Source organism: Centruroides sculpturatus, unplaced genomic scaffold, assembly GCF_000671375.1.
Source record: "Centruroides sculpturatus isolate CEXI.00-Female unplaced genomic scaffold, Cexi_2.0 scaffold118, whole genome shotgun sequence".
NCBI lineage: Eukaryota > Metazoa > Arthropoda > Arachnida > Scorpiones > Buthidae > Centruroides > Centruroides sculpturatus.
In genome coordinates this window covers 152,695-176,429 of record NW_019384377.1, presented here as the reverse complement: position 1 = coordinate 176,429, position 23,735 = coordinate 152,695, and the positions used below count along the sequence as shown (strand labels likewise).

At 29.4% G+C, this 23,735-nt stretch overlaps 1 protein-coding gene across 1 annotated transcript in view; it reads left to right on the top strand.

Annotated features, from left to right (window-relative positions):
- The window catches only part of LOC111617460 (peptidyl-glycine alpha-amidating monooxygenase-like), a 38,684-nt gene extending 15,688 nt beyond the window's left edge, over nt 1–22,996 (top strand). The window contains exons 7-22 of the mRNA XM_023358746.1: nt 7,233–7,281; nt 8,768–8,835; nt 12,612–12,778; nt 18,256–18,306; nt 18,466–18,518; nt 18,596–18,921; nt 19,023–19,146; nt 19,236–19,352; nt 19,424–19,493; nt 19,803–19,945; nt 20,026–20,102; nt 20,183–20,383; nt 21,959–22,074; nt 22,184–22,280; nt 22,392–22,646; nt 22,724–22,996. Coding sequence (XP_023214514.1) covers nt 7,233–7,281; nt 8,768–8,835; nt 12,612–12,778; nt 18,256–18,306; nt 18,466–18,518; nt 18,596–18,921; nt 19,023–19,146; nt 19,236–19,352; nt 19,424–19,493; nt 19,803–19,945; nt 20,026–20,102; nt 20,183–20,383; nt 21,959–22,074; nt 22,184–22,280; nt 22,392–22,646; nt 22,724–22,926 — 2,117 coding nt within the window. The 3' untranslated portion in view covers nt 22,927–22,996. The remainder of the gene's footprint in view (nt 1–7,232; nt 7,282–8,767; nt 8,836–12,611; nt 12,779–18,255; nt 18,307–18,465; nt 18,519–18,595; nt 18,922–19,022; nt 19,147–19,235; nt 19,353–19,423; nt 19,494–19,802; nt 19,946–20,025; nt 20,103–20,182; nt 20,384–21,958; nt 22,075–22,183; nt 22,281–22,391; nt 22,647–22,723) is intronic.
- The last annotated feature ends 739 nt before the right edge of the window (nt 22,997–23,735 follow it).

The window sequence follows — 23,735 nt, the reverse complement described above, 5'->3', positions numbered from 1 at the left end:
TCCATTAATAGTTAGCACACACATGAAAAATGCTGTAGACAGCATGCTGGTTATTAAAATAAATATGGTATTTACGATTTTACAATTTGTTATATTTAAAATTTTTATATTATGATTCAAATAATGATTTATTTTTGAGTGATTCATGAAAATATCTGAAATATTAATGCTACAATATGAAGATAAAAAAAGTAGTTATAATGTAGTCTTTAATAAATAAAATAGTACATGGAAAGTATAGGTCATTATAATTGGTTATTGTAGAAACATTATGTAGAAAGGGTAAAAGTTACAAGATTGATTATCCACTGTTTTAAGAGACTTTTTAAACTTTTTTTTTATTAGAACTAATTTGCTTATGTGAGTCATTAAAAGTGAAAGTGGTGTAAGTCACTTTTCATCTATATTTATACCTGAAGTTAATTACCAGTTTAAAAATTACTGTGGATTTATTATTCACTACTTTGTAGTGGGTAAGTAATGTAAATATTCCTATTTCTTTACAATGAATATTTAAATAATGCTGTCAGGAATTGAAACTCAACAGCAATGTAGTTTTTTTGAAAAAAATGACTTAACATCACTTTCACTTTTAATGGTTCATATATGCTACAATGAGTTATAGAATTCTTCAAGGGAAATTCTAAAAGAAATTCCAGATCAGCATATCAGTTAGACAAGTGAAAAAATGAAGTATATGCTTAAATATATCACAGATTTGTTATTTGTATTTCTTATAGAGCCATAAATGGAGAAAATTTAGTGAAAGAACTCCAAGAAAAATAGATATCTTTTATCTAAAAATATTTCTTGAAATTAAGTTGTATCAGATGTATCTTTCAAATGATTTAAAATCGATAAAGCTGTGATGTAAAATCAATAATTATGGTACTCAGGATATTAAATATTACGTTGTTTGGTTTTTTTTAATATGATTTATATTATAAATGAAATAAAGATTATTGATCTCTGCAAAGATAGACCAAACATTTAACGAGTATAATGGTTTTCACAATATCATAAAATAGATTACATTAATTATATCTTACATTAAAATGGCTATTGGAAGAAATCAACAATTTTTAATATCATTCATATTTTCAAAGATAATTTTCTGTCCTCAGAAAAAGAAAGTTCAAAATAAATTTTTAAAATAGAACATATAACATTAATTGGGATATTTCTTTGTAGATGTTGGTAAGGACTTTATTGTAAGTAACAGGCAGAGATGACTTGTCTCCCGATAGTGTTGTTTCTGCTGGATGTTCCTGGTGTGCAATCAGAGCATTAATAAGGCATGTAGGGTATCTATTCTGGCTTGCTATGCTTGAAATGTACTATGTCCAGTTTGATTTTTCTATTGTCTGCCATTGAACAATGGGTGTAAGCCCTTCTTACAAGGGCCTTAAAAGTGGAGATCTTATAATTATAAGGATCATGTGATTTTGCATGGATGAAGAACAGAGCACACGAGGTCTTACGGAACACCTTTCAATATCCAGAAAGTGTATGTTGGTGCAGCTTTGTTATTCTGTCCGCAAGGATTGACCATAAGTGTTATTGTTGAAAGCCTTTATAAAGGCAGACAGATTCGATTTTCTTCTCCAAATAATCAAGACATCATTGACATATCTTGCATACAATATGCTTTACCAGTAATAAAATCACTTATAGGAGATCTCCCATTGTTTTCTCTTGTATCAGAAATGATAAGGACACATTGGACTAAAATAGTATCCCAGGAGTCTATAAATGCTGAATACTACAATGATGCGAGGATCTGGCCAACATCAGATATCTCAAACAACTGAAGATATTTAAAGCATTTAAGAGGGGAACAGCAATTAATTTTAAAGAAATAAAATCTACTTATTCAAGCCTCTAACTGGTGTGAAGAAATACAATAAAATACACAACTTTGAAGAAACAAACGCTTTCCGAACACCTTCTGTGTCCTTCCTCAGGGAAAACAGCTGGATTCCTTATTCTAAAACACCATGACTAGTGAGACAACTAGAAGCCAGGACCTTACTGGGATTCATGAATGACATCATGCTTTATGGACAATATGTGGATGATATTATTATATGGAAAACAACACTGAACTTAGCACAATTTATGGAAGAGATGAATGATAATCCCTATGGTTTGTCACTCAAAGTAGATCAACACAGTGACTCTAATGTTCATTTCTTGGATATTCATATCAAAATTGGGACACCCAACATCCATGCCACAGTATATCGTAAACAGACTGCAAACCCTATGTACATCCCGAGTGACTCATGTGACCCATTTCAGTATAAAGTAGCCACTTTTAGATCCTTGGTCAGAAGAGCGTACACTCATTCATCCACTCGAGAGGCACTGGATAATGAGTTAAACCATATTGAAAGGATTGCTAATATTCATGTCTACCACAATCTTATTCTGAAAATCTCAGACTGCCACAAAACACTAATGAACCACAACACACATACGAGGGCACATGCAGGCAACCAAGATATAGATGTAGAAAGAATACCGATTACATACAAACTGGCCTTGAGATCCATTTACGCATCTATTGCCAAAAAACGTAAGATCAACATTGCATACAGGAGAACTCCAACTGTATTTGACATGTTACATAATGGAAAGGACCCATCTGACCCGAGTAAATGCCAGGCATATACCAAATCCCTGTGAGCGGTGAGAGATTCAGTAGGGATTTGATCTACATAGGATCAACGAAACACTCGATGGGGACCAGAATTAAGGAACACAAAGCAGATATACAATACAACAGAGCCACCACGTCACTCGCGATTTATGCGTCAGAACCAGGAATCACTGCAGACTTCGCAGGGGCATCGTTAATAGTCAAAACAATACACATGGACCATCTCAAATGGCTAGAAGCAATAGAAATATATAAGGCGCATACGACATCTATGTGCATTAACTCCCAGGAAGAAATGGCTCTTTCGATAGCTTGGCAAGCCTTATTACATAATGATTACAAGGGATTTAGTTGGTGTAGGAGGATGCATGAGGATATGTAACAGTCATAGTAAAAATAGTGCATCATATACGTATGAGAAGAGTGAGTGCGATTCTGAATGATGGGGACACAACAGATACAACGCATGCGCAGTGGACATCGCACAATTGAATCATCGTTTGAATTTTGTTCTTTTTAAAATTGCATAACAGTGTTTTAGAATAAGGAATCCAGCCATTTTACCTGAGGAAGGACACAGAAGATGTTCGGAAAATGTTTGTTTCTTCAAAGTTGTGTATTTTATTGTATTTCTTCACACTGGTTAGAGGCTCGAAGTCAAGGTTAGATGCAACCTTGACTTCATCCCGGTGTGCATGAAGAAGTTATAATTTTAAAGACATGGACACATTAGCAGTGGCTTGGAGGGCAACCTTTGATGAACGATAGATGTCAAGTTTGTTTTTTATATATTTTATATAAACTTAATATTTTAAAACTGGAATCCAGCTGGAAGACAAATTTTCTAAACACATCACTGAGCATGTGCATATCTTCATGACATGCGACATTTTAAATTTTTGGAATTTTACATTCTTTTGCTAACATTCCATTTACATTGAAACCTGATGATGACCGTTTAAAACGGAACAAAACATTTGTTTAGATGATAATTATTGCTGGTTTAATGGTAATTGCTGATTTTTTCTTTTAAATTATAAAAGAAGTTTATATACTAATGATTAACAATTTAAAACATACGTTTAGGATTAAAAATTTATAACAACCTATATAAAACCTACATACTATATTATGTATGTATGTATATGAATCATTTAAGAACTTCTATTCATAATTCTTTTGTTGTAAAATTTCCATGATTATTTTTCAATATTTTAAAAATTGTAATTTTGAATTTTCTTGCTCCTAAAAACATAAACAGAGTTTTGAAAATGTCAAAGACATTAGAAGTGTTGACTTTCAATATTCATTATTATATCTTATTTAGTAAAATGTAGATATAAATAATAAGTACAGGAAATCCTTGTTAATTCAAACTCAGATAGTTTGAAATCTTGTTAATTTGTAAGTGTACTTTTGTCCTATTTAGGGACAAAAGTACACTTACAAATTATCAAGATTTTTTGATAATTTGGCCTTGGCCTTACAAATATCTCAATCTGGTCCACAGATTGAGATATTTGTAGGGCCAAGGCCAGGAATCACCAAACTTTTTTCTCTGTGGACCAGATAGCTGAGTGAAAGATGAGCATGGGCCGCCTAACTATTTTATTTATTTTTTAACTTTTTCCACTCTGTGGGCACTAAGAGGGCCTGCCTATTTTAGCAAGCCCATTATGGGTTTGGTCAGGTGCACATTGGGATGGCCAGATGGTGAGGGACAGGGCTTGACATATCTGGATGGATCACCCTCTGAAAAATTCCTGGGGATTTTTCAACCTGTCCAGATGCGATCCCGATCTCCCAGAGTGGTACGCTGCCACCTTGACTGCTTGGCCATCCGGCCAGTGATGCATAACCTTTTTATTCAATACAGTTTACTGAATACACAAAAAACAAAAACAATCAATTTATTTATTTATCAATACACAAACATTATTGGTGCAGCAAGCTGGTAATTGCTTTTGTTAGAAACTTCATTGCAGGTGATTACACAAAAGGTGCTCTGATATCCAAAGTTGCCAAATTTTTTTTCCCACTGATTTTCCTAAAAATTATATTACTGTCAGATGCAAAAATTACATTGGACCAATTTTGGCATTTTTAATTTTTTTTACATAGTAAGTTTATCTACAGTCAATGATATTTCTATATAAATAATTATATTTCAGCTCATTTATGGGAGAGTATGGCAGCAGGCTGGATGAGCTGACCTTGCAGGCCATAGTTTGGTGATCCCTGCTCTAGGCTATTACATTTGGGCCACTTTGAAAATAAGTTGGGCTACATTTTAAGGAATTCTGCTTTACTTTTTTAAAACCTATCTGGTGACCTGCAAGGTTCTCACCAGACAAGCACTGTTTACTTGCAGTTTATTTATATTATTATTATTATTATTTATTATTATTAATTAACAAAAATAACATTCTGTATAAGTAGCTGTATTCCGTTTACTTAATAAATTACATCAGTTACATCAGTTAATAAATTACATCTGGTATATTATACAGAAATATGTAAATTTTGGATAATTCAAAAACGAATAATTTGAAGTTGCAAATATTTCGTTCCCTGAATTTCAAAGTAATGAGGATCTCCTGTATATGTATTTCAAAATTAAATTAATGAAGCAAAAAATTTGGTAAAAAATTGACATATCCAAATTATGAAGTTTTTGAGAAAAAAGAGGATTTTTGTTTCTATTCACCAGTGCTCTAATATGCAATGTTTTATTAATATAGGTGTACAAACTGTTGGACATACAACTGAACCCTGAAAGTTTATTAGAGGACAGATTGATGATATACAAACCCAAATTTGTAAATAACTTGATTTTGTAGTTTTGCAGGATGCATCATTCACTTAGTCTTTCAATTACTAACAACAAAAAATTATTTGACACTTCTATAAAACAAATTAAATTTAACCCTTAACTGGTTTATTGGGGGCCGCGCGGCCCCCACGCGTCATATTTTTACGATTTTCTAAAAATCTAAATATTGTGTGCAGCTGCCATTTTATGTAATCTCATTACGTCGCGACTCTTAGCGAGTGCCAAATGTTCGGCCATGTAGCACTTACAAGGGTGGAGCTACGTACCTTCTGGGGGCCGCGCAGCCCCCATGATACCAGTTACGTTGGTTTTTTGTGGAAATGTGTTTTTATGTTTTTTTTTATTTTTACAATTATTTTGCAAAGAGATCTCAACCTTGCATCAAAAATTCAAAATGACTACCAAAGAATCATTTGAACTGCTAACAGATGATAATATCATACAAATTGCTAGATCAAGCCGAAATCTCCTGAAAAGAGTATGTTGTCATTTTGTGCTGGAAAAAAAGATGGTAAATATGCTACTAAGTGCAACAGTTGTTTGAAATTTATTTGCAAAGTGCATAGTACTACAAAAATACTATGTGATAACTCTCAAGACTGAACTACGTAATTGCGTTAAAATGTTCCTGAGTCTTAAAAATAGAAGTGATTATATTACCTGTGGTTTTTTAACAAATGATAGTTAGAGGCTATAAGAGATACTTTTTTATACGATTAGTTTCTTAAGAACAAGAAAAAAATATATCTTTGGTAAAAACTTACAATAGGGTAGATTTTTGTATTGTTAAAAAAAGCATACACCAAAAGTTGTAACAATTTTGTGATCTCTTGTAATAATTAAGTAAAGAAAATTATATAAATAAATAAAAGTTGATTATACTAAAGAAGGGTTCCATTTAGCATTTATGCATTTTTGAACTGTCACATTGTTAAACTTGCTCTCTAAAGGCAAATTTTGCTTGGGGGCCGCGCAGTCCCCATGATACCAGTTACGTTTGAAAAATTTACGATACCAGTTAAGGGTTAATATTATCATTATAGTTCCTTTTGAGATTCATTATCATTCAAATAAATTAATTTTTTGCTAATTGCTTTATTGATACATAATCTCTTACATAAAATGGTGTTCAAATATATTTTCATATATTTGAATTCTATTTTAAGTAGGACAACTGCTATTTAACAACTGGTTGTTATTAGATAACAATGAACACTACAACTATGAACGCTATGAATAAACCACATTTGCTGAAACATCTAGAACTGGTGGAAATTTACAAGACCACCCACGATAGTGTAGCTATGAATTTTTGAGATGTTGACTCCTTCCCCTCTGCATGGAAGTCATTCTACAAACCGTAAAACCCCCTCCCCTCTCCTTACATCATATACCCCACCCCTTCACATGTGTTTGGCAACTCCCAGTGTTTTTTGCAGCAGTTTGCTTGCCTGATGATGTCCATTTAACATGAGCAAAAACATTCACACTTCATGTTTAATTTTCTTGCTGGTATCTTAGGTATTTGTAATGTTCATTGTTATTCTAAATAGGACTGTAATTTTTACATAACTGAAGACAAAATCTTGATGGTAATTTGATTTTATATTTGTTAATATTTATAAATAGATAAATATTCTCTTTCATGTTTTATATATTTTGTGAATACTTTAATATTATACTTTAATTCTATTTAATTGGTAAGTTAGATTTTAATAATGATATTTGTTTAAATAGAGGGAGCAAGTGATAATAGTGGCATAACTCTTCACATGACAAGAAAAAGGTGAGTTTCAAACATACTTTTGTAACCTGTCACATGGAGTTATTAATTTATTTCAAATAATAATTATTTTTATATAATAGTATATATTTTTATTTATCAAATTCCAAAATAACTTTTTAGAATAATTTATTAAAATATTAAATAGCTGTTCTTCTTGAATATAACTTCCATATAACTAAGATGAATAATTTAACTTTAATTTACTGTCACATTGATTCTTAGCAAGTTAAAATTTTATATTAAGCATTTCAGATTTTATTGAGCTGTAATTTGAAAAAATTGTAGACCTATAAATTCCCACTGTCGTTTGTCTGTCTGTCTGTCTGTCTTTTCTTAATCTCAAGAACAGTGTTAGATAAAGAAAGTCAAGACCAGAAGTATAAAGCTTGGGACATGAGGCCCCAATTAACTATATATGAATGCCCAATGCAAACTGGAAGTAATGTGATTTCAATTCAAAAATTTTCCCAACAGGAGTTACATAAATTACTGGCATGACTCTTGTTAACAGGAAAAGTATGTTGTACTATACACTACTAATTTGAGATGGAAAACATAAACAGTATTTTAAATTAAATAAATTAAGAATATGATTAAAAATTGCAGCCTAGCATTGTGACAATGTCACAATGAATAATTGTTTTTATTACTACTAAAATTGTACATCAAAGCATTTATAAAATACTGAAACAGGAAGTCACATTATTATTTTGAAATGTATGATCAAAATTTTTCTACTTTTTTTTTATAAAATTTGAAGATGATATTACTTTTCCAAAATTTAGAAGTGAAACTTTTTAATTGTTCATAAATTTTCTTGATTATACATTAAAATTTAAATGAAGTTGTTAATCAGTTTAATAGTATGGAATTGAAGTTTGAATTTTTTCATTAGTTGATACACATTTAAATTTTTCTGATTATTCACAGAATTAACAACATATTTGTGTTAAATCTAAATTTTTAAGTTTTCTAAAACATCAAAGCAAAGATATACAATAATTCAACACTGAAGTGAAAATAAATCAGGAAATTATGTTAGAAATTTTCCAGTTGAATAAATCATATTGTAAGAAAGAAATTCATTATATCTTTTTTAGAAATGCTTTAATTTATGATTCAGCTTTATATAATGGCACATTAATTAAATGGTTAGCCTATTAGTTATGGCTATAATTAAAATCACTATTCACATCTTGATGTGATAAGCCCGTTTGATTATAACTATAACTAATGGGCTAACTGTTTAATGTATAGTTAACTTTGGGGCTAGAAGTGTATTTAATTTAATTCATATAACGGGGTTAATAACTAATTTTGTAACATTATTAGTTTTAGAAAATTAGTAATTATTGATTTAGATAAAGACAACTAAAAGTTTTCTAATTATACTATTATAAGTATGTATATTTTAATTTTTATTGTATAACTATTCTAAAAAAAGAAATAATTTATTTATAAATTAATTTTATAAATATATTTTCAGACAAAAATATATTGCTGGAATACATCTTTTATTATCTGGAAGTGCCATGATTCCACCTAAAAGCCCAAGTAAGCATATAATTTTTTAACTACAAAGAATTAATCTAGAATGGGTTAAAGACTTAGAATCAAAAGTAAGAAAAAATGAATTAAAAATAAACTTTTGAGCTGCAATATATAATTTCAAATAAAAAATTATATATTATTTGCAATTGGTAAATAAAATATTTACAATCATACTTAAATGAATATATTACACACTTCAATTTCTTATAAAAAATTTTTATCTTATTCTAAGCCAAATTATTCAAATTTTGATATTTGGTGTTTCTTAACTATACTAAAGCTTTCAATTTTTTAATCTGTTAAGGCTTGTTCAGACACATCCAGTAATTTAGTCAAGTAGTTAGTATCCTGTGGGCTTGAGTCTGCAGGAGTTGTGAAGTTCAGATGGAAGTTGGATAGTGAAACTGGCAACACAATTGCATGATATGTGGGAGTTGTGGGTTTGAGTCCTTTGGGCTAATTCTTTCAGAATCTTTAAATTAATTATTAAATTTATCAAAAAATGGCATCTAACACCTACCTCTGTGCCAAATTATTTAACATTTATTTATTAATAGTAGCATTAATATAGCCTGAAATAATCTGGCAATTGTTTGGCATTAATAATTTTATCAAAAAAGACTTTTTATTTAACTAACTAGTCTACACTTGTTGATTTCACATGCTTTATGCTATATGTAATGGAAGCAGTGGTGATATTCAGCGGGTTCGCACAGGTTCGGCCGAACCCGTTGTTAACATTTTCAAAGTTTTCCGAACCCGTTGTTAAACACACGTAACATTTCTCAGTGGTTTTGTTTCTTTTAAAAAATATATTAAAATATACGTATTATACTCTGTAACACTACTAAACTAGAGCCTTATACCCCGTTCGCCATGGTGCAACCTCCATCGACCGTTTCAATCTCGACTGAAACGAGATTTAATCGCGATCGACTCAAGAGAGTTCTTGAAACTAGGTCCAGTCATACGAGAGATCCCACAATCCCACGCGCGCGAGAAAATACAAGATGGCTGCGGAACACGTGTCGGGCTATCGACAGCGAAATAAAAAAGATATTGTATTTCGAGAGACGATGACATCTGTCTATTATTATAATAATACCTAATGATAAAATAAATGATTTAGAAAAGTTTTTTTTTGAGGAAAAGTCATAGGGAAAGCAGTTAAACCTGACTTTTTCTGATTAAAAAAAAGCCAATTTTTATGTTTATAAAATACTTCGAATGAAAAATATTAAAATATGTACAAAATAAACCATTTTGAACACTTTTTTTTATTATTTATCAATATATATATAGTTCTGGCATAAACAATGTTAAACTTTAACTGACTTAATTTTGCGAACGCATCTTTTTTATTTATATGGGTATCTTAAGGTCAATTTTTGCACTAATGTTGCTAATGCACCATTTAAGCGAAAAAAAATTGTTAAGGAAAAATTTTCTGTTAGCGAACCCTTTGTTATATATTTCGAATATCACCACTGAATGGAAGTAATTGACTTGCTCAAGTAAATAGAACTGATTTCATATTACTTGACTAAACAAATCACCAAATTTTATGTTTGCTCAAGTACTAAATGAAACTGTTCCCATGATACAAATAATTAAATTTAGCTACTCTACTCATGTAAATCAGGAATAAGTGTTTGAGATGGACAGACAATAGATGTATTTGTGTAGCACTAAATAACACTAAAGGAAATATTCATCTAATGAACTTTACTAAAAACAACTCTACTCAGACAATGGCAAGGCTATTTCTTGATCAGAAAAATAGAATTAAATGGATGTACTAAACTAAATAGTTTTAGTAAACTACTTGATTAACTTTCACTGTCCACACACAGTACATTACTAAATTACTTGCCACTCCATTAAATTACTAGACATGTCTGAACAAGCCTTTAGTCTACATAGTGTGCCGAATAAGTAATGAGACACCTAGCATTACATCCAAACTAAGAACTTTATTTCAATTTTGCAGTTACATGGATTCAAAATAATCCCCTTGCACCTCCACACAACATTTACATCAATCATACAAGTTGTTGAAAAATGCTGGAAGTCCTGATTGTGTACCTCCTTCAATCTGTTGGTCACAGTACATTTGATGTCCCTAATGTCACTGAAATGTTCCCCTTTTAATACACATTTAATTTTCAGAAATAGAAAAAAGTCTGTAGGTGCCAAATCAGGTGAATAGGGTGGGTGTTCGCGCACACAGATCTGTTTTGATGCTAAAAACTGTTTCATGGGTAGTGCACAGAGAGCCGTGCATTGTCATGCAGAAAAACCCAACCATGGCTTTGGAACAGATGTGTCTTGACACGATGCATGTGAGCAAAGAGACGTTGTATGACTCCAAAGTACTACTGTCTGATCACTGTCAGTACTGATGTACTCATAATAACATAACTTCATCAGTACTAACTAGTACTGATGAAGTCGCGTTGTTCATCTTCTAAGGATTCTCTTCCATTCTTAAATGCTGAAAACCAGCGGAACACTTGTGCACGACTAAGACAATCATCCCCATAAACAAATAGCATGTCTTTGTAAACTTCTGATGCTGTTTTTCCTAATTTACAGTAAAATTTTATCACAGCTCTAATCCATAATGCTACAGTTGACTGCCACTATTTGCACAACATTACTTTCATGGCTGCTGTGCATGCACTGACTGAGTCATCGACATGATCGAAGCATCTGCTGTTCAGCACAATCTAGCCAGTGAAATGGTAACCACATTTGGTGCATTTCTTGAAAGTATTCATGAAAAAAAATCAGTCTCATTACTTGTTTGGTGCACTGTGCATTTTAGTACCATGTTTTCTTGATTCTAACATGTCATCAAATGTAATGCACACTCAATTTTTGAAGATGTTGAAACTTGAAAAAGTTAGCTTGCAAATGTAATGCACACTATGTATCATCAATGACACAACTGTAGGAAATTAATGAATTCAAATAGTAATAAACATATTTTTGAAAAATTTTTTATTGTCATGTTTACAGTTCTTCACAGTGTTCACGTTTCCAAATATATTTATTTATGACTCCATTTACAGATATACTGGATCTGTGGACTTACAAAATCAGTCAAAATTATTGTACAATCAATGTTTTAACAGTGAGATTTCATGTCAATAGGCATAAGGATGAAAGTTAACAGATACATAATATCATACTGATTTATCTGTATACATATTCTTCAGTTAACAGACTAAATCTTGCAAATAATTTTTCACTTAAACTTAGTTTCATAGAGATCATCAACTATGAAGCTAAATTTAAGTGAAAGTTTTGGAATGGTAAACTATTCCAAATCCAAAACTAAAATTCAAACTGAAGTAGCAAGAGAGATGCTACCTCATCTATACCAACAACATAATATACACAAATGTTGAGTGAAGTGAGAAACAAATGACACAAAAGTGGCTGCATCTAATGTGCACTTCAATTTTGGAGACCAGAAAAGTCTAAAAAAGGTTTGCATTACAATTGAGAAAGCATGGTAATTTTTTTTGTAAATAAAATTTATGGATAAGAATAATAATAAGTTAAACATCAAAAACAAAAGATTATTGTTATATTATCAGAAAATTTAAGAAATTTTTTATTTTATTTAGTTTTAATGAGCTACAGCTTTTGTTAATTTTAATAAACTGTACATGACTTTAAAGTTCCTGATTTCTGATCTAAATGATTTTCAATATAATAAGAATTTTAGCTTATAAGTAAATGTTTCAATGACATTAAAATTTTTTGTTTAGAATACCATGTGGATGTAAATTGTTATTTTAGAGGTAGACAACCTATTCATACTTTTGCATATCGTGTTCATGCTCATAAATATGGTGTCGTTATCTCTGGATATAAATATAACATAAAAGATAATGCTTGGACTTTCTTGGCAAAAGGAAATCCACAGTGGCCTCAAGTTAGTATATTTATTTATTTTGTTTCTTCAAAATAATTTAATAACTAAAATTTGAAATTGTACATTGGGAAAATATATGTGAGTGTCCAACAGGTAAGAGCTGATAACCTGTAAATAAAAAGATTAAAAATATTTCTTTATTGCCATCTGTTTACACATGTATTAATTAAGTTACTTCTCAACATAACTGTATTTGAATCTGAAACATATCAAAATATTATTTTCTATCCTATTCCTCCCATTTTTCTATCCCATTATTGACATAGTCTGCTTCCAATGTTTTGATACCATCTTGAATTGCTCTTTTCACCTCATTATCACTGCTAAATTGCTGTACTGCTAAAAATTTCTTCAGGTTAAGAAATGAACAGTTGTTACTGGATGCAAGATCAGGATTGTAGAATGAATGTTTTTATGGAACTTTGCATTGTTGTGCAGCAAAACTCTTGAGCTAAGTAAGTCTTTTCTTGTTTTAGATTGCCTGTTATAATTTCAGTGGCAGATTTGTCTGCAGGCAGTTTGCTAAAATTAATTTTTATGGTCATTTGAAAGAAATTTGTGGACTTTTGTGAATTTTTCTATAAAATACAATGAAACAGATTTGTAGGAAAGTATGTAAATAAAAATAAAGATAATTTTCCAAAAAATTTGGAACAAAAGAAGATGAAATTCAGCAACACCATGAATCCAAACACCAACTTGTCTACAAAGGCCTCACACAGATACAGTGCTGCCACAAAGTTTTCCTTTTATTTAAAAGATTTCTTTAAACATAATTGACTATCTGTGTTCATGAATTTGTTAATAAAATGCTATGATTGATTGATTAAAAATATTGTTAATTTGAGGTGTAATACATCTAAACAGTGTTATTGTGTTGTATTATATGTGCACAGTAATTAATTACAATATACATACATATATGGTATTACATAAATGAATTAAATAAATGTATTACATAAATGTACAAAATTGTGCTGTCTTGAGAATCACATTTGATTTTCACCATTATTTTTTTTATTTCTGACTTATAATCAGGATTCCAGAATGGAACTTAATAAGGACTACTTGTATGTATATTCTCTCTAATGTTTGCTTTTGATGATCCACTACAATGTCTTTACATTGACTATTGTTTACTTTCTGATGTTACATGAACAATGCAAGTTTCATCTCCTATTAGAAATGATCTAAAATTCATCACTTTGTGATACAGTTGTAAAAAAAATTCAATGTTGTCAAAATATGATTTGTTTTATGAAATTGTCAACATTTGTGATAGCCATTGTGCATACAATTTGTGAAATTATGTGTGATTTTGTGCTGTAAAGAACAACAAATTTATAAGATGTTTGTATTCAATCCAGAAATGGTAACTCATATTTTTACCCAAATCTCGTTCTCTTAATCAAGCAGAGTAGTAGTGACAACTTATTGTTCATATATGTGAACATTTCATTGCACACTTTTATTCTTTCTTCATTAAACAATCTACATCATTTTCTTGTATTTCTCATCATATTTTGTCTGTAAATTTCACAAATTTGCCAAATAAATTTTATTAATTTTAGCCAAATAAACATTCAAAACTCTGATCATTGACTGTCTCTCACAATTGATGGGATGTTTTTGTTTATTTGAAGACAAGATGATAAACTAATAAGCAAAGAATGAGAATTGAGGTCACTGTTTGTATGCATCCTGGTCCTACCATTTATGCAGTTATAGTTAGTATATGTAACTAATTCTTATTTACTGAATGACTCTATGTAATATAATAAACTTAATATAGCCTTAATAAGAATATTTAGTTTTATATATAACTAGCAGATGAGCCTGGCATTGTTTGGACAAAAAATAACAGCAGCAAAGATTATTAGATTATTTTGCACTTCTAATCCTTGTATTATATTATATTATAGTATTTGATTTATATTTACAAAGCTTATCTTATGTAAGAGTTTATCACATTAAGTAACCAATCTAACACATTTAAAAAATTTTTTAAATTGTGTGCATTATGAAGAATAAAGAATTTTTAAAATATGTTAGATTGGTTACTTGATGTATAAACTCTTATGTAAGATAATCTTTGTAGTTATATAAATCAAATACTATAATATAACAAACATTAAAACAAAAACCATATAAAGAAAGTTTGGTATTTCAGCCCACTGTTGTCATGTTTCAGATGGTACAAATATTCAGATGGTACAAAATGGCACAATTTCATTTGTTAAGTAGACTCCAATTGATATCTTAAATTTTTTAATGGTTTAAGTGGTTTTTGAGGGTGCAGTTAACAATGAGGAAAAAATATCTTAATATATATCTTAAAAAATCTTAATATAATATAAAATCTTAATAAAATATCTTAAAAAATCTTAAATTTTTTAAGATATCATATTTTTAAGATATCACTATTCCATTCACAGCTGAATATCAAATGGTAATCTGCCAATGAACCAAATTTTGGAAAAAAACAGACCAAATATTTACACTCAGCACCCTCAAAAACACTTAAAATATATTTTGTGCTTATTGGTAACTTTGTATTATGTAATTTTCCTATTGAATGCCACATACTGCTAGTCTGATAGAAAGAAGGGACTGTTGCAGAAGGGGGTTGAAGTAATTCAACCAAAAGTAGTTGTTGACTTCCTCCTTGAAGACAGGATGGTCAATGACAACTAATTATTACTGGTCTAGTATTAATATTTGGAAAATGATCCATATTGGATAGGTTGTGATGGCCCCCGCATATGATTAAAGTTGTTAACCTTAATGTCCGAAATACTTCATTCGACTTGTTTAAATAAAAAAAATCTTGTAAAAATGCTAGAATAATTCCTTTTATGTGATAATAGTGTTTAAATTTTGGCAACAGATTGTTTAAACTGTGGGAATTATGTTCTCATAAATATTGAGTTTATAGAAAAATTATTGGACTGCAAAATTGTAAACCTATAAATTCTGACTTTTGTTCACCTGTCTGTCTGTCCTTCCTTAATCTCAATAAAGGAGTGGGATAGATAAAAGTTGAGACCAGATGTGGAAAGATTAGAGGCAGGAGGCCCAGATTCACTATATACGAAGTTCTGGTTTGGAATGGAAGTCATATTACAGTAGAGTATCAATTATCCAAATACTGATTCACTGAAACTTCGTTTAACCGAAGGCATTCCAGTTGGCAAATTCAAATTCTCACTAGTGCTGTGGCATTGCACCACTCTCCTACTCCCTGCCAACCTAAACACATGTAGGCCTAGTTTAATGTACTATATTATGTAAGATGTATTTGTAAGACATGTGATACAAATTATATACAGTACAGTTTTGTGTTTAATATATTTTTTCATAAATGATCAGTTATCCAAACAAACCCAGTCCTGAATTGTTTTGGATAATCGATGCTCTAATGTACTTCGATTCAAAATTTTCTTCTGAATGTAGTTAGGTGACCAGCATGGAAAAGTATGATGTACAGGGGCAAGACACTGCTAAAAGAATTGAGAACATTATAATGAAAAGTTGTAGCTCTGCATTGTGACAATGTCACAATAAATAATCACTAACTAGAATTAGTTTGGTTATGGCAATGCAACACGTGAGTGATCTGCCAAGGAGGGGTGCATCCCAGGAAAACTTTTATAGGAAGCTAGACCCTATTTAGGTATTACTAACATGAAGAAAACCTGGAAAACTCCATTGCCAGTGACCTGGCACATGGAAAACTCCATGTGCCAGGTCACTGGCAATGTGTGAACCCATGACTAACTAACTGCCAGTGTTCAGTGGTTTTATCCACTCAGCTATTGGAAGACACTTATTAGAATTAAGAAAGTACTGTTCAGAAATGAAAAAAAAACTGAGTTGTTAGATGTGGAAATTAAACCTATATATAGTTCCCATAGGGTAACACTTTTGATTCCATACAGGCAAGTGCTATATGCTACCTATCTCAGTAATGATGTAGCAAGGTCTATTTTGCACTTCAGTGAGTGATCAGTATAATGAATATAATCCGTTCCAAAACCGTGTTCACTACCTGAATGTTTGTTAACTGATTATCGATTTACCATAGATTTTTGTGGGAATTTGATTAATTCATTGTGGAGACCCCAAAAAATAAATAAAAAATTATATACTTTCTTACTATGTTTATTTACATGTAATAACAAACTAAAAGCAATCTATCCATTTTTTCATGGATGGTACATCTTTGTTTCTCAGGTGCATTTTCATTACTCCTTTATCTGCTTGAGTGTTTTTGATTATATCTTTTTTAGCTAAGATTTTATCTACTGTAGACCTGTTGAAGTCATCTGCCTTCAATAGAAGACATCTTCTGCCCACTCTCTTACCTTGGCTATTATCTCTTGTTTAGTTCCTACAGTGAACACAGTTCTTGACACTTCACTTTTTTTAGGCCCTATAATATTATCAGGTTTTTAAGTAAAAATTATAGGTGCAAATGGTGGAAACACTAGGTGCAAACCATGGGTTGCAAGAAAATTTTTTGGGGTCACCAAATTCAAATAAATTTATTTGACAATAAAAAATATAAGGCTTTTCTTCAACAAATATTAGGTACTAGTAAAATATTGAAATAAAATTATATTATTTATAAAAATAGAACAGCATATCTCACATTGAATTCGTATGATGTAAAGTTTTTTAAAAGTATTTTTCATTAAATAAATATTTATACCCACATGCATAAATAAAACCATTGTTTCATAAAATTATGTATTTTATTCACACCTCTAATAAGGCAGAAACATAAGTGCAAATTCCAGAAAGAATTTCACTTTAACTACATTGACGATTAAAAAAAGGTGTTGTGACAAAGTACACAAAATGGGGGTTGGAAATGAAAGTAGTTTGTGCATCACTGCCATACAGCATGTATAGATACCATTAAAATATAGTTTTACAAATCTTAAATGCAGTGTCACTTCTTCTTGTGTTTGTTCTGTCAGGTGTTTGTTATCTGAACATGTGTTTGTTGTCTGAACATAAAAATCTTTTGCAAAAGTGTTCAATTTTCAATTTGTTCATAGTCCGAACTGTTCGTTAACCGATCACCATTGTATATCATTGTCACAGTAATTAAGTGAATATAATATATATATTTTTTAAAATTATATCCTTTTTTGTAAGAATTATATTTAGTTTATTATTTTGTTAAATTTTTTGCCAATAGATGGCACTACATGTAAATCAGTAAATTGAATGTAGATAGAAATGAATTGATGTTTTGGAGTGGTTTGTATGGCATTATCAATGTTAGAAGTAATTGAATGTAACTGCTGAGTTTTGTAGCAATTGGTCGAACAGCCTATGAGTGTATAGCAAATAAACATCCTCATTTATATATATAGATTACATAAATACAGTTTTGATATTTTAGTTTTGTTAACATTGAATCAGTATCTTACTACTTTTTAACTGATTATAATATATGATTTTTTTAGACATTTTATCCTATGGATCAAGTTTATACAGTATCAGAGGGTGATGTATTAGTAAGTAAAATATTATCTAACAAGTAATTGAAACTTAGTTTTTTTATTTGCCTTTTATATAATTGCAGTCTTCTAACTTTTGTTTTCGTTAAATCTTATTAAAAAAAATATTATTGTTATAATTAATATAAATAATTTAATAGAAAATTTTTTTATTAGGCTGCAAGATGCACCTACAATTCAACTCAAAGTAATGAACCAATATATATGGGGTAACACAAAAATTTAAACTTTTCTAACATTTTATTTACTTACTAATTTTGATTATGAGTTATTTTTTTATGAACAGGTCAACAGCAAACGATGAAATGTGTAACTTATACATAATGTATTATACAAATGCAAATGATGGTAGTTCGTTTGCTCGTTGCTTAGATATAGAGATTCCTAAATTAGTTAATGAGCTTCCTGCTGATAGTGATGTTCCACTTTCTCCTAATCCTGCATTAGAAGAAAATGCTCATACCAATCAATGGAATCAAAAGACTTCAGTTTCTAAAAAAGGAAACAATGCCTTCACAGATGCTTACTATAGACCTTATCCAATACAAGAAATAGAAAATTTTCATTCCAATAAATATTATCAAGATGATGATGATTACAATAGTGAATTCAGTAAGAAGTGTTTATCAATTTTTCAGAATTAATTATATGTTATAAAGTTATGTTAAAATTATTAAAAGAAAAGAAAAATAATTAAAATTGTTTAAAATTAGCTTATAAAGAAGTTGCAAGTTGGCCAGCAGAAGATAGAAAATTTGGTCAAGTAACAGCAGTTGATATTGATTCAAATAATAATATAGTGATATTTCATCGTGGAGATCATGTCTGGAATGGATTGTAAGTTATTAAATAATTGAAACTTAATAAAAACATCAGAATGTAACAAAACTAATTTATTATACTTTAAAAATAAACTTCTTATTTAGATCATTTGATGTTGAAGATAGATATTTGTTAACTGAGAAGGGTCCTATTGCAAGTCCAACAATTGTTACTCTTGATTCTGTAACAGGACATGTTCTCCATCAGTGGGGAAGCAACATGTATGAAATATTTAAATCTTACATTAAATAATTGTAACTTATATGCTTAAAATAGCTTTAATTTTTTTCAGATTTTATATGCCTCATGGTTTAACTCTTGATGGGGATTATGTTTGGTTGACTGATGTTGCTATGCATCAGGTATACTTTTAATTTTTTTTGTCTAGTGATTATTTAAATGCTGATTTATTTTGTATTTAACTATATTCATTTAATCCATTCTGAACAAATAATTTACTATAATTATTTATGTTTATATATAAATGAATTTATTTATTAATAACTTTTCCAAAACTTATAAAAGTTTTTAAATTACTTTTGCATTTTGAATAATAAATGTTATAAATAATTAATACATTGAAAGTATTTTAAAAATCTACATAAAGTAATTACTGTCAAGCTTATAAAAAAGTTAAAATAATAGTTTTTAACTATAAGCCATATTTTCAGATTTTTAAGTATCCTTTATCAGGAGATATTAAACCAGCATTAACCTTTGGAGAGAGATTTGTACCAGGAAATGATGATAAACATTTTTGCAAACCCACTAGTGTTGCCATTAGTTCAAATGGTGATATTTATGTTGCTGATGGGTAAGGTTATAAAATTTATAAAATATTTCTATTTTTATCTAAAATTTTTTAAATTGTTTTATTTTATGTTTACGTATTAGTTATTGCAATAGCCGTATTGTTCGTTTATCATCATCAGGAAAATTTTTAAATCAGTGGGGTCAGAGTATTCAAATAGGTACTTTTGAGAATAAAATTAAATTTCTATTTATGTTATACATTATTTCTGTGTTTCAAATTTACTTTTTATTCTTTTAGGGAATTTTCCACCTGGACCAGGAGATTTTGCAATTCCTCATAAGATAACTTTAGTTGAAGATAAAGGTTTAGTATGTGTTGCTGATAGAGAAAATGGACGAATACAGTGTTTCACGCTTATGTCAGGAAACTTTCATTTTGAAATTGTTCATAAAGAATTTGGAGGAAGATTATTTTCAATAGACTATAGTCCTAGCAAAGGTAAAAACTATTAAAATTCATTCAGAAATTTTATGCTAATAAAATTAATAAAATCAAATATAATATGTACAGAATCACCATTAGTAATTCAAAATATTTTTAGTACATAGTGAAAGTTTTAAAACAATTTTTATTTTATAATAAGATAAATGAACAACACTATGTTGCAATATAAATGTGAGGGGCTAGCAGGGGGTATCAAGTCGGGAATGTACTCAATGTCACTTAATTAGCAGTCCTGTTGCCAAACATGCTTGTGGTTGTCAAAGGATGGCTTCCGAAGATGTTAATGAGAAACAAGGATCAGTGACGATCCCCTGTAAGTTGCTTTTTCCTGACACCAGATAGTCAATTATGCGGACTATCATACATTTGTGAGGAATTTCGAGGGGGAGGGATGTGAATAAGTGGAGTGGACAGAGACTTTGGATTTAGACATTAATGAGACCATATTATAAACAAGATATTTAATAAAACAAAATAAAATAGCAAAAGGATTACAAGGTTAAAGCTCCTAACTTGCGTGAGAGAGAGAGTTTACATTCACAAGAAATTATACTACCTTGAACTTAAGTGGTGTTCGTAGTTGTAGTCTTCTATAAGTGGATTGGATAATTAATCTTCTATGCGTTTCTAAATGTCTTCTATATGGGATCTTTGATATCATGGGAGGCGATCTTTAGTCTATACGGAGATCAACTCTTATGTGGCCAGTACTTATCTTCAGGGAACTCCGCAATTATTATGTGGCACATCCTATATCAGGAAACTGCACGCAAAGGTGGGAAATCTAACTCTTTTTATAAGGATGGCTGACTCATCTGCATGGGACAATGAGTAGCTCTAGTCGGTAACAGAAAGGAAGTTCGTTTCCTCCCTTTTTTCAGAAACGAAAAATGTACATCCTTTGTGTTAAAATCTCTCCTTGATAATAAGATATGTTAATAATATTTTATATTAATTAAAAACGATCCCTCAGATCTCACATAAACTTTAGAGCAACCGAACATGATACAACAGAATTAATAATTGAAATTTATGAAGTCATTTTAATGTCCTCATATTTTATTGAAATGTGAATACTCATTAATGATACTTTAAAAATAGAAGTTTAATTTGCTAACATTTGATTTGACATTAAAAAAAATAATAAAGTCAAATAACATTTACACAGGATCACAGTTAATAGTTGAATGAATGTTTAGCACAAGTAGAAATTTTAAAACAAACTTATTTTAACCTTAAGTGCATCTAAAAATAAATTATAAAAATTTATATAAATTTATCTTCAAATTTGTTGTGTATTATAGAAAACCCTTAATGTTTACTTTGTTTTATTAAAAAAAATCTATCAAAATTTAAGAAAACAATAATAATTCTTTATTTTTTAGTTTATAAATTTTTTTATATTTGTAAATTTATTAAAAACTAAACAAGAAACAAGTTTATATGTATTATATTATATTTTTGTCTTTTGATTACGTATGTTTTTATGGTGCTAATTGTTATTTGGGATATTGATTCCATGCTATATAGTAAGCTATATAATAATTAAAAGATCAAAAATTATTTCAGGAGGATTATTTTTTGCTGTATGTGGTCCTTCCATCTATTATAAGCATCCTGTTCAAGCATTTGTCTTTAACTTCACTAGTCGGCAGCTACTTAATTCTTTTAAACCAAAACAAGGAGTAAGACAATAACATTTTAAATACAGTTATCAATATAAATATATGGATAATAGTAATTATTTATCATAATTTTAAAAGTAGTAATTAAAAAATTTTTGTATAATTTTAGACATTTACTCAACCTCATGACATCGCAGTCACTCATGATGGTACCGAAGTTTTTGTCTCTGAGATTATGCCAAATAAAGTTTGGAAATTTCTTAAAGGTAAACATTCTATTTCATATTCAGAAAATTATTTTTAAGCTTAAATGTTTTTGAAAAATAGAAAATAGTTTTTACTTTTGCACTAAAATTTTAAGTTTATTTTCTTTTCAGTTACTCACAAATCAACAAAAAAAGTTTTAACTGATATGCCTCCATTACAAACTTTATCACCATCATTATCGTCGCAAAAAATAACACCTGAAAAATCTACTCTCTTACTACATACAACAAATAAATATTCAACAACAAAGAAGAAAGAATCTGATATTGATAATTTCAAGACATCAATGATAATTATGGCACTTTTGGCTATTCCAGTATTACTCTTGATAATTATAACATCAGTTATCCGTCTTAAAAAGAGAGGTAAAAATATTAATAGAAAAATAAAAATTATATCAAAAAATTCATGTATTGTAATTATTTTTTGTTAAATAATTTAGGAAAGCTCCAAAACTGTTCTTTAAGTCATCTGAAAGGATGGTTGGGAGGATATCGGACACCTCATCCCCAAGATAAATTTAATATAGGAACATTGCTAAATCCTCATAAAGGATTTGATCGAGTTGCAATGGAAGAAAGTGACATTGAGGAGGGAAGTGGCTCAGAAGTTGAAGAGTTCAACGTAGTTGCAAGGAAAGCTTAAATTTATAAAGTTATATTAAAAATTTTGAAGCTATATAAGAGCAAATTGACAAAGAAAACTCTACTTTAGTTAATGATTTCAGTGATTTATGATAATTAAATTAATAAAAAAAGGCAAAATTGCAAAAAATATATTACAAAGTAAATAAACAATTCAAAAAGAAGCATAAAGCTCCTTCAAAGTAAATTAAATTACACTAAAAACATTGAAAAGAGAATTAAATAATATTTTTTACTTTAATAGTATGGTAACAAATATATTTTTATGCATNAAATTCATTTATAAAGTTTCTATATATATATATATTTATTTTTATATATATATTTTCTTTTATTTAATTAGAGATCTTAAATTCTTCCTCTTCACACTAATGTATTACTGTGATAAAAAAAAATTGCTTCATTGCAGTTAGTATGTTACACTTTGAAACGTTTATATTGTCATAAATATGGTTATGTTTTTCTTTACAAAACATAGCCTATAATTTATGTTACTGTATGTTTGTAATTGTCCATAAACATACACAGTTACAATTCGGTATAGAGTTAATTATTTTTGCTACAACATAAAATTTTCTTATGTTGTACCAAAAATCTTTACAATTCATCAGATGTTTATGATTAACTGCTCATCAGAGAGTCAAAGAGAAAAGTTGTGGATATTGTACAGATAATAGAAGAAATATATTTTATAATCACTTATATAAATTTATTAATTATAAAGATGTTTTAAATATTATAAATTTTTATATATATGTATAGTTTATCATTTCTCCCAACTTTATTTATTAATAAAAAATTTTTATTATA